This window comes from Anguilla rostrata, chromosome 3 (genome assembly GCF_018555375.3).
Source record: "Anguilla rostrata isolate EN2019 chromosome 3, ASM1855537v3, whole genome shotgun sequence".
Lineage (NCBI taxonomy): Eukaryota > Metazoa > Chordata > Actinopteri > Anguilliformes > Anguillidae > Anguilla > Anguilla rostrata.
In genome coordinates this window covers 73,447,068-73,462,705 of record NC_057935.1, presented here as the reverse complement: position 1 = coordinate 73,462,705, position 15,638 = coordinate 73,447,068, and the positions used below count along the sequence as shown (strand labels likewise).

General features: G+C 46.1%; 1 protein-coding gene across 1 annotated transcript; it reads right to left on the bottom strand.

Moving 5' to 3' along the window:
* Window positions 1–41: 41 nt before the first annotated feature.
* Window positions 42–15,423, bottom strand: lcp1 (lymphocyte cytosolic protein 1 (L-plastin)). Its single transcript, XM_064329781.1, is given in 16 exon segments — window positions 42–660; window positions 1,008–1,132; window positions 2,179–2,299; window positions 2,697–2,844; window positions 3,490–3,554; window positions 3,953–4,082; window positions 4,469–4,664; window positions 5,259–5,354; window positions 7,775–7,917; window positions 8,540–8,705; window positions 9,173–9,254; window positions 9,683–9,815; window positions 10,516–10,645; window positions 11,275–11,435; window positions 11,902–11,975; window positions 15,262–15,423. Coding segments are annotated over 15 exon segments (1,890 nt in total). The 5' UTR covers window positions 11,963–11,975; window positions 15,262–15,423; the 3' UTR covers window positions 42–527.
* Between the last annotated feature and the right edge of the window lie 215 nt (window positions 15,424–15,638).

Genomic DNA, 15,638 nt, shown 5'->3' with positions numbered 1-15,638 from the left:
TGTGCAGTGTATAAATGAATGAATAATAGAACACACCCAGGTAAAATCATAGTACCTGGAAAAATTTATTTGTCAGACTTCATATCATAGACATATACCTGTAATACATCAAATAGCAATACTGACACAAAAATGATTACTATTGAAATTAAAATTACTTTTAATAGACCCAAAGCACAGAAAATAGGTATCTCTAGATTAGAAAATTCCATATTAATTAAAACATAAGACCATGAAAATATAATTTGTAATTGAAATTATAATTTGAAATCAGATTTCAATTCTGTGTGTATGTTTATATCTGTGTGTGTTTTTTAAAATTTATGTTGCCCCTGTGAATCCCTGGCAGGGGAAAAAGAACGGGACTTGCGCACACACACACACACACACACAAACGTATGAAAAAACACAGCTGTATTTCAGACTTCCTGAGGGTGGAGCCAAACTGTGATTAAAACAGGAAGATGAGGGTGTGCATGGGGGGGGGGTGGGGGGGTGGGGTTGGGTTGCCCTGGGCAACAGTGACCTCACGCCCTCTTCATGCCACGGGCCATCAGGCAGGCAAACACGGTCATCACCATCTTGGGCTTGACCTCCACCAGGTCCTCCGGCAGAGCGTACACCCGCGCGCCGATCTTCCTCGCCATGGAGATCGCGTACCTGCCAGGGGACAGAGGAGAGGTGTGTCATGACCACGCAACTCGGTCATGTGACACTGTGCTCCTCTGCTTTAAACACGGCCGCCAGCCATGCTGCACTCTTTTAAGGTGTTAGCTGCTAGCATACATACTTAACATTTTTTCACGCCATTAAAATGGCTTATTTTTTATATGACAACACTTTTAGAATGTTTCCTATTCATAAAGAAATATTGTTCTATATGACTGTATGTTTTCACTGCTATATCTGCAGACTGCTTTGCTCTTATTGTGACCATGTGATTATGATAAGCATGCGGATTGGCCAGCAGAAATTAGTGATGATGTCACAGGGCCAAGGGGTCATACTTTGCGTTGTTGAGCTTCTCCTCGTCGGTCAGGTCGGCTGTCTTCAGCAGGTCATAGCGGATGGACCCAGGCTGGATGGAATCAATAAGGTCCAGAACTGGCATGCTGGTACTGATGGTCCCGTCCTGGAGAGACGCACGCACGCACACGCACACACACACACACACACATACAGGGTCATTGTTTTTACTTCAGTTTAAAGATTGTCTATTTAAAATGACAGAATGCAGGCATTCAATCATTCATAAACAGGAATGGGAAAATGCCAGCTGAATATATGTACGAGGAGAGGGGTTAAGTATGAAAAGCATTCAATGTGATGGTCCTCACTAAGACTCCCTAATCTGAATGTGATGGTCCTCACTAAGACTGTCTAATCTGAATGTGATGGTCCTCACTAAGGCTGTCTAATCTGAATGTAATGGTCCTCACTAAGACTGTCTAATCTGAATGTGATGGTCCTCACTAAGACTTCCTAATCTGAATGTGATGGTCCTCACTAAAACTGTCTAATCTGAATGTAATGGTCCTCACTAAGACTGTCTAATCTGAATGTGATGGTCCTCACTAAGGCTGTCTAATCTGAATGTAATGGTCCTCACTAAGACTGTCTAATCTGAATGTGATGGTCCTCACTAAGGCTGTCTAATCTGAATGTAATGGTCCTCACTAAGACTGTCTAATCTGAATGTGATGGTCCTCACTAAGACTTCCTAATCTGAATGTGATGGTCCTCACTAAAACTGTCTAATCTGAATGTATGGTCCTCACTAAGACTTGCTATCTGAATGTGATGGTCCTCACTAAGGCTGTCTAATCTGAATGTAATGGTCCTCACTAAGACTGTCTAATCTGAATGTGATGGTCCTCACTAAGACTGTCTAATCTGAATGTGATGGTCCTCACTAAGACTGTCTAATCTGAATGTGATGGTCCTCACTAAGACTGTCTAATCTGAATGTGATGGTCCTCACTAAAACTGTCTAATCTGAATGTGATGGTCCTCACTAAGACTGTCTAATCTGAATGTGATGGTCCTCACTAAGACTGTCTAATCTGAATGTGGTGGTCCTCACTAAAACTGTCTAATCTGAATGCGATGGTCCTCACTAAGGCTGTCTAATCTGAATGTGGTGGTCCTCACGGCAGCTGCCACTATGACGCCCCCTACCTTAAAGCCGGAGATGGTGCCTTTGCCAGCCTGGGTCAGTGTGTCATTGACCCATGTGACAATAGTGTCATCATTCACCTTCTGCCCATCGCCCAGATCCTCCAGGATGTTCAATGTATACCTGTGGGACAGAGAGCATGTGCACATGGATGGATGTTGGATGTAGCAGGGTAAGACACGGCGTGGTGTTGGATGTAGCAGGGTTTGAGATGGTGTGCTGCTGGGTGTAGCAGGGTAAGACATGGTGTGGTGTTGGATGTAGCGGGGTTGAGAGGTGGTGTGTGGTGTAGCAGGGTAAGACACGGCGTGGTGTTGGATGTAGCAGGGTTTGAGATGGTGTGCTGCTGGGTGTAGCAGGGTAAGACATGGCGTGGTGTTGGATGTAGCAGGGTTTGAGATGGTGTGCTGCTGGGTGTAGCAGGGTAAGACATGGTGTGGTGTTGGATGTAGCGGGGTTTGAGATGGTGTGCTGCTGGGTGTAGCAGGGTAAGACACGGCGTGGTGTTGGGAGGCATCACCTCCTCATCAGCTGCCATAGCAGAGCCAGGGTAAGGGTTCGATTCCCAGCGTTCAGGTCCTGCCCAGCGATCCCCACCAATGAGAATTTAGCCTGATTCTTCCCCAGGTCCACTGCGTAGTTACAGTTCTCCAGCTGTCAATCGTTACATCACATGCAGTTAGCACTCATCCAGCCGTGAACATACCTGCATCCACCTGAGTTATGAGAGTTATGAGCCAGTAGGTGGAGGGGGTGGAATGATTGGCAGGGTGTGTGTGTGGGGGGGGGGCGGTGGATGATTGGCAAGGTGGAGGGGTGGAATGATTGGCAGGGTGGTGGGGGGTGGATGATTGGCAGGTGAGGGGTGGAATGATTGGCAGGGTGTGGGGTGGATGATTGGCAGGTTAATGGGGGTGGATGATTGGCAGGGTGCGGGGGTGGATGATTGGCAGGGTGCAGGGGTGGATGATTGGTAGGGTGTGGGGTGGATGATTGGTAGGGTGTGGGGGTGGATGATTGGCAGGGTGCAGGGGTGGATGATTGGTAGGGTGTGGGGTGGATGATTGGCAGGGTGCGGGGTGGATGATTGGTAGAGTGTGGGGTGGATGATTGGCAGGGTGTGCGGGTGGATGATTGGGTGAGATGGTGTGGGTGATGTTGCAGGTGCGGGGGTGATTGGTATGGTGTCGTCGGATGATTGGTAGGTGCGGGGGATTGTATTGTTGGGGAGGGTGTGGGGTGATGTTGGGAGTAGGATATGCGGTGTGCGGGGATGTTGGACGATGTCTTGTATGTGTGGCCTCACCCTCATGTGCCGCCCTTTGGGTAGGGGGTTGTCACCTGCCCAACCGGGACTCTGATCTTCTCATAGAGCATGGACGATGACCATCATCCAGTCTTGCAACACACACCCATGCACACTTACACACATTACACATCCACAAACATACATACTTACACACACACTAAACATACATACTCACACATACACTAAACATACATACACACACACATACAGGCATATAGTGTTTATGAGGACAACCTGCCATACCATGGTTTACAGGGACACACAGGCACATGCAGACTCATACACGCATCATATGCACACATATACACACACACACACATGCACATTGTCTTTTTTCATGACTGTGGGAGGAGGAAGGAGATGAAAGAGAAAATTGAGAAAATGAAGGGGAAAGCAAAGCAGGACAGAACGAAAGGCAGCAGAAGATAGGAAAGAAAGAGCAGAGAAATGCTATGAGAGAAAAAGTGAAGGCAGCAAAGTTGTCTCTGAGGGTTCAGAAGTTTCAGAGCTCTGCTCACGCATAGAGGTGGTTGACACGGGGGTTTACACCCAGAGAATTCATCCAGTTCCGGAATGTTCTTTCCTCTCGAGTCTCTCCTGTGAGTGGGGGGGTGGGGGAGAGGGAGGGAATTATTTTCATGAGGAACAACAATGATTAGACTACCTGCCTATAGTCTGAGAATGAGCAGTGTTTCACTCTGGATTAAATTCCAAAAGGGATTTATCAGAGAGAGATGTAATGCACAGATCTGAAATCAGTATCACAGAGGGAAAGGAACTGGAGGGTTCTCTGAAATTAAATCAGCTCTTAGAGAGATATCAGCTGTAGTGAGGGAAATGAGCTCTGAGGGTTTGTGGGATTGCATTAGGTGGCACAGTCCTGAGCTCAGAGATGAGTGTAAACTGAAGACCATCGGGTGGAGCTACACTCACCCTCGATGGAGCTCCAGGGTCTGGGATCAGTGTAACTGCTCTGCACTCACCCTCAATGGAGCTCCAGTCAATGTCCTGGTTCTCCGGCTTCTTCAGGGCCGGATACTTGTTGAACAGGTTGGCGATGTAGGCAAGGTTCAGCTTGGGGTTGCCACGGACGACGTCAGTCGCGGTGACAAACTGGCGGCAGCCCAGGCGGTCAGCCTGCTCCAGCATGCACTCCGCCCTCTTCAAATCCTCCTTCTCCTGTAGGGGGCAGCAGAGAGGGCTCAGAGCCATTATTAGAACCAAATATACTAGGACTGTGGTTCTCAAACGTATGAATTCTTAATTATTTAACAAATGGTTAGTTTAAGACCATAGTGCTTGATGTTCACAGTCAGGGTTCTCAGACAGCCCTGGTTCTGTAGAGCCACATGGTCTGCTGGGTTTTCATCTTAAAGAACCAGTTTAGAGTCAAGAATCCAGGTTGGTTGAGTCAATGGTACAATTAGCTGCTCTAATTAACTGCTGCAATTGATGTAATTGATGTATTCATTGTTTTGGTTACAACAATGAATAGACTGCAACTCTCCAGGACAGGTGTTTGCCACCTGTGCTCCATATAGTTGGTAAAAGGCAGACAGGCAGACAGACAGACAGGCAGACAGACGGACAGCCAGACAGGCAGGCAGACAGACAGACAAACAGGCTGACAGATAGACAGGCAGGCAGACGGACAGACAGACAGACAGACAGACAGGCTGACAGATAGACAGGCAGGCAGGCAGACAGACGGACAGACAGTCAGGCTGACAGTGAGACAGACAGGCAGACAGGCAGACAGACACACAGACTGACCCTGATCCCGGACATGTCGATGGGAATTGCTGGGATGCCGTCTTCATCTCCTTTGGGGGCCACCTGGTCCAGGAGGTTGTAGTACGCCTTGGAATCCTACAGGTAGGTGAGAACCCTATGAGTGTGTGTGTGTGTGTGTGTGCGCGTGTGCATGTGCGTGTGTGCATGTGTGCGTGCGTGTGTGTGCGTAGTGTGTATAGTGTGTGTGTGTATAGTGTGTATAGTGTGTGTGTGTATAAGTGTGTATATTTGTGTGTGTGTATAGTGTGTAAGTGTGTGTGTGTATAAGTGTGTATAGTGTGTGTGTGTGTATAAGTGTGTATAGTGTGTGTGTGTATAGTGTGTATAGTGTGTGTGTGTGTGTGTATGTAAGTGTGTATGGTGTGTGTGTGTATAGTGTGTATAGTGTGTGTGTGTGTGTGTGTGTAAGTGTGTAAGTGTGTATAGTGTGTGTGTGTGTGTGTAGGTGTGTATAGTGTGTATAATGTGTGTGTGTGTGTCTGTGTATGGTGTATGTGTGTGTATAAGTGTGTATAGTGTGTATAGTGTGTGTGTGTGTGTTGTGTGTATAATGTGTGTAGTGTGTATAGTTGTGTGTGTATGTAAGTGTGTTAGTGTGTGTGTGTGTGTATGTAAGTGTGTATAGTGTGTGTGTGTATGAGTGTGTATAGTGTATGTGTATGTAAGTGTGTATAATGTGTGTGTGTGTGTGTATAGTGTGTGTGTATGTAAGTGTGTAAGTGTGTGTGTATAAGTGTGTATAGTGTGTATAGTGTGTGTGTGTGTGTGTGTATGTAAGTGTGTATAGTGTGTATAATGTGTGTGTGTGTGTGTGTGTGTGAGTGTGTAAGTGTGTATAGTGTGTGTGTGTGTGTGTATGTAAGTGTGTATAATGTGTATAATGTGTGTGTGTGTGTGTCTGTGTGTAAGTGTGTGTGTGTGTGTGTGTATGTATGTAAGTGTGTATAGTGTGTGTGTGTGTGTGTGTGTATGTAAGTGTGTATAGTGTGTATAGTGTGTGTGTGTGTGTGTGTATGTATGTATGTAAGTGTGTATTGTGTGTGTGTGTGTGTGTATGTAAGTGTGTATAGTGTGTATAATGTGTGTGTGTGTGTAAGTGTGTAAGTGTGTGTGTGTGTGTGTGTGTATGTAAGTGTGTATAGTGTGTGTATAATGTGTGTGTGTGTGTATGTAAGTGTGTATAGTGTGTATAGTGTGTGTGTGTGTGTGTGTATGTAGTGTGTATAGTGTGTTAATGTGTATGTGTGTGTGTGTGTATGTATGTGTGTGTATAGTGTGTATAGTGTGTACGTGTGTGTGTATGTAAGTGTGTATAGTGTGTATAATGTGTGTGTGTGTGTGTGTGTATGTAAGTGTGTATAGTGTGTGTGTGTGTATGTATGTATGTAAGTGTGTATAGTGTGTATAGTGTGTGTGTGTGTGTGTGTGTGTGTAAGTGTGTGTAAGTGTGTAAGTGTGCATAGTGTGTGTGTGTATGTAAGTGTGTATAGTGTGTTGGTGTATAGTGTGTTGTGTGTGTAAGTGTAAGTGTGTATAGTGTGTGTGTTGTGTGTGTGTATGTAAGTGTGTAAGTGTGTGTTGTGTTAGTGTGTATAGTGTGTATAGTGTGTGTGTGTAGTGTATAGTGTGTATAGTGTGTGTTGTATGTGTGTGTGTTAGTGTAGTGTGAAGTGTGTTATGTGTGCGTGTTGTGTGTGTAGTGTGTATGTGTGTGTTGTGTGTGTGTGTGTATTAAGTGTGTATAGTGTGTGTGTTTGTAGTGTGTGTTGTAAGTGTGTAAGTGTGTATAGTGTGTGTGTGTAGTGTGTATAGTGTGTATAATGTGTGTGTGTGTAGTGTGTTGTATGTAATGTGTAGTGTGTGTGTTGTGTTGTGTTGTGTGTGTATGTAAGTGTGTATAGTGTGGTTAGTGTGTGTGTGTATGTAAGTGTGTAAGTGTATATATGTGTGTGTGTGTAAGTGTGTAAGTGTGTATAGTGTGTGTGTGTATGTAAGTGTGTATAGTGTGTGTGTGTATGAGTGTGTATAGTGTGTGTATATGTAAGTGTGTATAATGTGTGTGTGTGTATTGTGTGTGTGTATGTAAGTGTGTAAGTGTGTGTGTGTATGTAAGTGTGTATAGTGTGTATAGTGTGTGTGTGTATGTAAGTGTGTATAGTGTGTGTAATGTGTGTGTGTGTGTGTGTAAGTGTGTAAGTGTGTATAGTGTGTGCGTGTGTGTGTGTGTGTGTGTATGTAAGTGTGTATAGTGTGTATAATGTGTGTGTGTGTATAGTGTGTAGTGTGTAAGTGTGTATAGTGTGTGCGGGGTGTGTGTGTGTGTATGTAAGTGTGTATAGTGTGTATAATGTGTGTGTGTGTGTGTGTGTGTGTGTATGTAAGTGTGTATAGTGTGTATAATGTGTGTGTGTGTGTGTGTGTGTGTATGTAAGTTGTGTATAATGTGTGTGTGTGTGTGTGTGTGTGTGTAAGTGTGTAAGTGTGTGTGTGTGTACCTTGATGTCGGAGCTGAAGTTGTTGATCTTGGCGCAGCCGGCCTTCTCCAGGTGGTAGTTGGCCCAGCGCAGCAGCAGCTCCTCAGGAGAGAGCTTCATCAGATCCTCCAGACTCTCTCCGTCTCTGAGCAGGGCGATCAAAGCTACACACACACACACACACTGTTACTATACACACACACAGAGCTTCATCAGATCCTCCAGACTCTCTCCCTCTCTGAGCAGGGCGATCAAAGCTACACACACACACACACACACTGTTACTATACACACACACACCACTGAGAGAGCTTCATCAGATCCTCCAGACTCTCTCCATCTCTGAGCAGGGCGATTAAAGCTATACACACACACACACACAATGTTACTATACACACACACAGTTACTGTACACACACACACTGAGCTACCATACACACACACACACACACACACACATTGTTACTATACTCACACACACACACACACCCACACACACTGAGTTACTATACACACACACACACACACACTGAGTTACTATACACACACACACACACACACACACACACACACTGAGTTACTATACACACACACACACACACAGTTACTGTACACACACACACTGAGCTACCATACACACACACACACACACACATTGTTACTATACTCACACACATACACACACACACACACACACACACACACTGAGTTACTATACACAAACACACACACACACACACACACTGAGTTACTATACACACACACACACACACACACACTCCGTACCCTCATTCCTGCTGATCTCGATGTCGGCGAACAGGCCGATTTTGATGACCTGCCAGAGCAGGCCGAGCACCAGGTGCTGGCGGCCCTCCTTCAGGTCCTCGGCGCCGATGTTGACCACGTGGCAGCCGATGGCAGACGCCGAGTTCAGCGCCAGGTTCAGGTTCTCCTGTCACCATGGCGATGCGTGGGGGAGGGGGAGGGGGAGAGGGCGAGGGGAGAGGAGGGGAGAGGGGCGAGGGTTACGTGTTTACAAAACCCAAAACACACGGTGCTACTGGACTTTTAAATGCTGTTTCTCTTCATTCTCCCCAACCAAACCTGTCTGACTGGGTGCGTCTACACATTCTAATGCTTGTGTTATTTAAACTTATATCTCTCTTTCCATAATTTCACACAGCACTAAAATAATTATTCATATATTGTAAAATAAATACAGAAAAACATTTTAATTAAAAAAAATTCCTAAGGCATGATTAAGAATAGTTATAAGGAGGAGTCAACACACAAATATGCAGTTAATTTCCAAGAGAAGTTTCACTTCTCATTGTAAGACTGATATCATTCAGTATTGTTCAGTTGAATTTGAGCATCATTACTCAGACTGAAAGCTCAGAGGCCATGCAGCAGCCTTACCTGGATGGTAAAGGGGGTCAGCTTCTTTTTGTTGATGGTTCTCTCGTCGATGGTGTCTGGCACAGAGAGGTTGATCATCTTGCTGAAAAGCACAATGGTGCATGGATATGACAATGCTCATATATTTGGAAGTCTGCTATAGGTCAAATAGGGAGAAAATGTTGAAAATGTAATGCAACCTAACATAGCATATTGCAGCATAGTGTAACGTAGCATAATGAAACATAGCATACAGTAGCGTAACGTAGCGTAATTTACCATAATGTAACGTAATGTAGCATAGCGTAACGTAGCACAGCATAATGCAATGTAACGTAGCGTAATGTACTATAACATACCATAATGTAGCATAGCGTAACGTAACATAACGTAACATAATGTAACATAATGTAGCATAACGTAGCATAGCGCAACATAACCTAGCGCAATGTAGCATAGCGTAATGTAGTGCAGCATACAGCATATGCAGCGGATGAATGTAAGACTGAGTCCACAAGCTCAGACTCGTACCAGAGGATGATCCCGTCTCCCACAGCAGTGAACAGGTCGTTGGTGTTGGGGTCCATCGGCAGCACGTGCTTGCAGTCGGGGTCATTCTCCAGTGCCTTGTTCACCCAGTTAACGAAGGCCACCTTCTCCTCCTCTGATGGGTACAGAGAGAAACGCATGTTAGGAGGCAGGAATAGTTCGGAGAAATTAGACCAGAAGTGTTTTTCCAGGTGTGTTTTTCTAGGTGCGTTTTTCCAGGTGTGTTTTTCCAGGTGCGTTTTTCCAGGTGTGTTTTTCTAGGTGCATTTTCTTTGCCAGGTCATTTAGTAGAAACAGATTCCCTAATTACATTACAGGCATTTGGCAGACGCTCTTATCCAGAGCGACATAGAACAAAGTGTATATGTAATGTCCAACTTCAGGCTTGGTGTAGTGCTACATACACCACAGTCTGCAGGTAAAATGCAAGATGGACTAAATGGCGTCTTCTCATTGTGATGTATACTCATGTCCTTCTTAAAACTTTTTAGAAAATATTTAGTTCAAAATAAATCAATATATGTTCCTACACACCCTCCTCCCCTGCATAAAGGTAAAAGTCATTGAAGCCACTTCAACCCCCCCCCCCAAAACCCCCCATCCCCCCACCGGTCCAGTCCCATAGTAATCAGTGCAGGAGGCCAGAGTGGATTAGCAGAAATGTGTACTGCAGGTTTTAATCCTGTTCAAAGCAGGGCTGCCATTGGCTGGAGCTCTAGGCTCCAATCCCCATGTGCACCAATAAGAGCCTTAATTGGGTGAAGTGAAATGTAATTGGCTGATGGAGGGTGAATTGAAAGGTGATTGGTCCTCACCGGAGTAGGAATGCTGGGTTCCAGCGCAGGCCTGCTCCGAGGTTCCCGCCACAGCGCAGATCCCCTCCTTCTTATTGATGGCTTTCCGGAAGGTCTTAGCCACCTCCGAGCTCTTCAGCCCGCTCACCACCTACAGAGAGAGGGAGAGAGGGAGGGAGGGAGAGGGAGGGGGTGGGAGAGAGGAGAGAGAGAGGAGAGAGGAGGGAGGGAGGAGGGAGGGAGAGAGAGAGGGAGGAGAGGGAGAGGAGAGAGAGGAGAGAGAGGGAGGAGGGGAGAGGGAGAGAGGAGGGAGAGAGGGGAGAGGGAGGGAGAGAGAGAGAGAGAGGGAGAGGGATGAGCAGAGAGGAGAGCGGGACAGCAGGAGAGCAGGAGAGAGGGAGAGCGGAGAGAGAGGAAGAGAGGGAGAGAGGGAGGGAGAGAGGGGGAGAGGGAGGGAGAGAGAGAGAGAGGGAGAGTGGATGAGCAGAGAGAGAGAGCGGGACAGCAGGAGAGCAGGAGAGAGGGAGAGCGGGAGAGAGAGAGGGAGAATGTAAAAGATATGTTACTTACAGCCTTTACACTTTGATCAGTTGATTATCAATGCATGGATGTACACACATGCATATATGTATGCTGATGCAGAGTGGTGAGGTGGTGCTATTTCTCCATCTCAGATCCCAGCCCTGTGATAACGGGGAAGTGCTGCAGTAGAACTTGGGGCGAAACTGGGGCCTTCACACACAAGGCCCTGTGATGACCTTCGACCCCCGGGGTACTCACTGTGAGGAACTCGTCGAAGCTGACCAGACCCTCGTGCTGTGCGCCGGTGGCTGCCAGGCTTTGAATGATCTCTCTGATCCGGTACCCAGGTAAGGGCAGGTTTGCGGCTTTGAAGAGGTCATTGAGGTCGTCTGTGCTGATCTTACCCTTGCAGTCCACATCTGGAGGGTGAAAAAGAACACAAAATGCAGCCATTAACACACACACCTACACACACACACACACACTCACACACACACACAGATGCACACACATACGTACCTTCTCACACATATGCAACCCTCGTACACACACATGCACACACATAAAAGAAAAAAACACATTTTGCTGCTGTGATATGGAGGTATACAGCTGGTCTCAGAAAGTCAATGCTGGTACAGATAATAATAATGTGTAACCATGTGATATCCTGGTTAAAATTCTAAAATATGTCTGTGTTTCCGAGCATAGAGCACCCATGTCTTATGATTTCAGCAATGTAACAGACCACTTCCTGAGGGGGAGGGGTGGAGAGAGCGAGAGAGAGAGAGAGAGAGAGAGAGAGAGAGAGGGGGGGGGTGTTTTTGTGGAGGTGGAACAGTCTGTGTGTGCAGAATTGGAGGGATTTCTCTTGTCCATTTCTCTCACCAATTTTGGCGAAGGCCTCTCTAAGATCCTCAATCTCGTCCTGGGAGATCTGTGTGGCCATCTTGTGACACACTCTGCTGGGGGAAACCGTGACAACCGTGAAATCCGTGACAACACCTGCCTGATCGCGAGGCTCCTTCCTCATGCACTGTTTAAGTGCTTTAGAGAGGAACTCTCCCCCGTCTCACTCATTCCTCAAACAGCAGCTCTGCAAGTTTCCAGGCAATAACAATTCATTAAAAAATACAAATAAAATAAAAATCCCCATTCCTCTGAGTTCTCAAAACTGAATTTCAGTTAAAATATAGATGTGTGCAAATGTGACTTGTGGTCATGAGTTCCCCTCAGTGTCGAAACTTCCTCCGTCCTGTGCTGCACATCCGCCCCCAGAAATGAATTTATGACTCAAAATGTTCTTAAAACGCTGTGAAACGGAACTGAGACACAATCCCAAGCTTATAATTTCATTATTTTGCAGACAGTTTTAGGGTTAGGGTCAGGACTTAGAGAAGGCTGCTTACAGAATGCACTTTTCACAAGGTTATGTGCAGCTGTTTTGACATGTTTGACAGTCCCCAGTAAAAGCACTGCTTATTTTATTGAGCTAAACAGCACAACTACCCCAAGACTCTCCAGAACATTCCTGAGGGACCTTATTACATTAACCCCCCCCCCCCCCCCAAATAATCCTGTATGATAATAATGATAATAAGATTTCTTGCTGTGTAAAAGAGTTCATTTTAATATGAACAGAAAATAATGAGCCAATACACAATGCACTGAATTTGAGAACAATTAAACAGCAAAGAACAAAAAACACTTTTGCCGTTTTACAATATTTTTGGCATTTCACAGAACATAAGAATGTTAGAGACTTTTAATCAAAAGACATTTTCTCAGTTGTCTTATGTCTAAATGCACCACAGTTCAGGAACATTTCCTTGTGGACCAAATGTATAACCAGCCCTGTTTATCAGCTGATGGTGAAAATGGACTTCAAAATTTGATTGAGAAGTTCCTCATATGTGATCTTTTTATAACTGTGCCACTGGCAGTGGTGCTCAGAACACTGCAGTATGTGTGCAGAAAGGGCCTCTCTCTGAGCTGCTGCAGACAGAGCCGACGGGACATTCACGCGTCTGGAAGGTATGAGCTTCAGGTATCAGGGCCCAGTGAACACGCAGATGCAGAAACTGAACGCTCTGCAATACTGTGCACGAATGTAAAGACTGTTAACAGCACTCTCTGTATTCTGAACGAGAGGAAAACAGACTCTTTCGTTTGCTTTTCTTTATTGGTCAAAATGACAAAAAAAATTCACTAAATCTAATGACGGATTAACTGTGTCACAGCCAAAGTGGAAGAGAGTGTATGATGCTGAGAATATACTACAGTTCACTTTCAGGGACAGAAAGTTTGGTAAGGGACTGAATAACTAAGATTGCAGGTGTAACATTAATGAAAATACGGCAGGCTCTAATAAAGGGGACCCTCTGATTGAAACATTAACTGAGACAATAAAAAACACTGGAGGAATAAGTCGGTTGTAGAAATGTTTGTAAGCAGATTGCTTCCTCTGTATTCTATAACTCCACAGTTTATTCAGACAACTTCAAAGACTTTTTTAGAAAGTAATTCCTGTTGGGTCTGTGGATTTGGATAATAACTCAGAGAAATCCTTGGGATCATTGGATTATTTATTTATTTTTGTGTGTTAAGAGTGTAAACAGGGAGCTAGAGTGCATTTGGGTTTTTTCTCTACGAGAGTGTCATCCACACGGTACGACAGCCTTATTCTCTGCAGGTGAAATCACCATATTTGAGCTGTCACTCTCTTCCTGCCTGTGCTTCCGCTTTTGCTTCTTCAAGACGTTTAAAGATGTTTTAAGACTCGTTCGTGACCAGTGAGCTCATCCACATCCTTAAACCAGCACTGTTGCTTTTTCTGCTGACATTTTCCCTGCTATGCAAGCATTTCACTTTATTCACAAAATGTGTACAAAGCAGCTGCTCTGTCTTTCTTTAGAAACTGAAATGAGTGGAAGAGGGCTCTTGAGTAGCATACCATTTAAGGCAACTGATCATTGTTCTCATTTTCCTGGATGGACTAACATCCATGCTGAAAATGATACAGTAGATTGTTATGCAAAATTAAATAAATGTTTGTCTGAATGCATGTATGAAATCTGCATGTAAATCTACATGTAAATGTAAATCTACACGTAAATCTGCATATAAATCTATATGCAAGTCTGCATGTAATCCTACATGTAAATGTAAATCTACATGTAAATCTGCATATAAATCTACATGTAAGTCTGCATGTAAATCTACTTGTAAATGTAAATCTACACAAGCTGCCTGTAGCTCCCTCGCTCCGTTTGTGATTTTTAAAATGGCTGCCAGGAGCCACGCCTCGAAGCAGACTCTGCACGTGCCCAGTACTGTTCTCTTCAAGATGTTATGCACCAAGCAGAAATAAATTGAAAAACAAACCATCACAGGTTCGCCATGTCGCCCATGGAAGTCCTTCACCAGACAGATGTAGCCTACCTGGAGCACTGAGCTCTGTGGAGAGCTGTGCAGAGGACAGTCTGTGAATGAACTCTGCAGCAGTGAATCAGAGCCAAGATTTCATTCTCTTTTTGGGGAAACAAGCAAGCTGGTGAGCCAGCGGGCTAATAATCAGTCTGCAGCAGGGTGTCTTCTATGCTTTTAGTGCTTCTGCAGAGCTCTACCACAACTCCCTGCCCAAGCCCAGCCGCCAAATATGCCCAATCCCACCCCGCTGTGCCTGAACGACCCGCTAACTCTGCCCAGGTCCACCCCGCTGTGCCTGAACGACCCGCTAACTCTGCCCAGGTCCACCCGCTGGCTGACGACCCGCAACCTGCCCAGTCACCGCTGTGCTGAACCGCTCTGCCCAGGTCCACCCCGCTGTGCCTGAACGACCCGCTAACTCTGCCCAGGTCCACCCCGCTGTGCCTGAACGACCCGCTAACTCTGCCCAGGTCCACCCCGCTGTGCCTGAACGACCCGCTAACTCTGCCCAGGTCCACCCCGCTGTGCCTGAACGACCCGCTAACTCTGCCCAGGTCCACCCGCTGTGCCTGAACGACCCGCTAACTCTGCCCAGGTCCACCCCGCTGTGCCACACCGCTAACTCTGCAGGCCACCCGCTGCTCGCTGCACGGAGCCCTCGCGCCTGCTCGATGCACCTCACGTGAAGCGTTTTTGGGAGGTTTGCATGCGCTCATGCTCACGGACCCTCGTGCAGTCGCCTGATCCGCTAAGGAGCACGCAGAGTCGCCTCAAACCATAACTCCGCGGCGGGGAACGGGCCGGGCGACGGTCCCTTACCTTCAGCTCTACCTGCTCGCTCTGGAAGTGGTTTGGAGGGTCAGCGGGAAGGGTTCTCTCTCTCTCCACACCTGGAGCTGTGTGCAGCCAGTTCAGCCGTCAGGGAAAGCTGAGCGACAGGCGACAGCCGCAGCTGAAAAACTCTCCAACGAGGAAGGAAGTGACAAGCGGTGCATTTCAGAGCTGCAGCAAGGCACAGGTTTTTTTCTTTTGTCTTTATAAGGTAGTCCTGACATCTCTTGATGATCGCATGCTCAGTGAAACGCTCTTTGCCCTCAGGGCCTTACAAGGCTGCAGACTGAAAGAAAAGCAGAAACCTTTGTGACCCCTCCAGGACCCAAGTTTGACTCCCCTGCTTTACTTCTTAATGATACAAG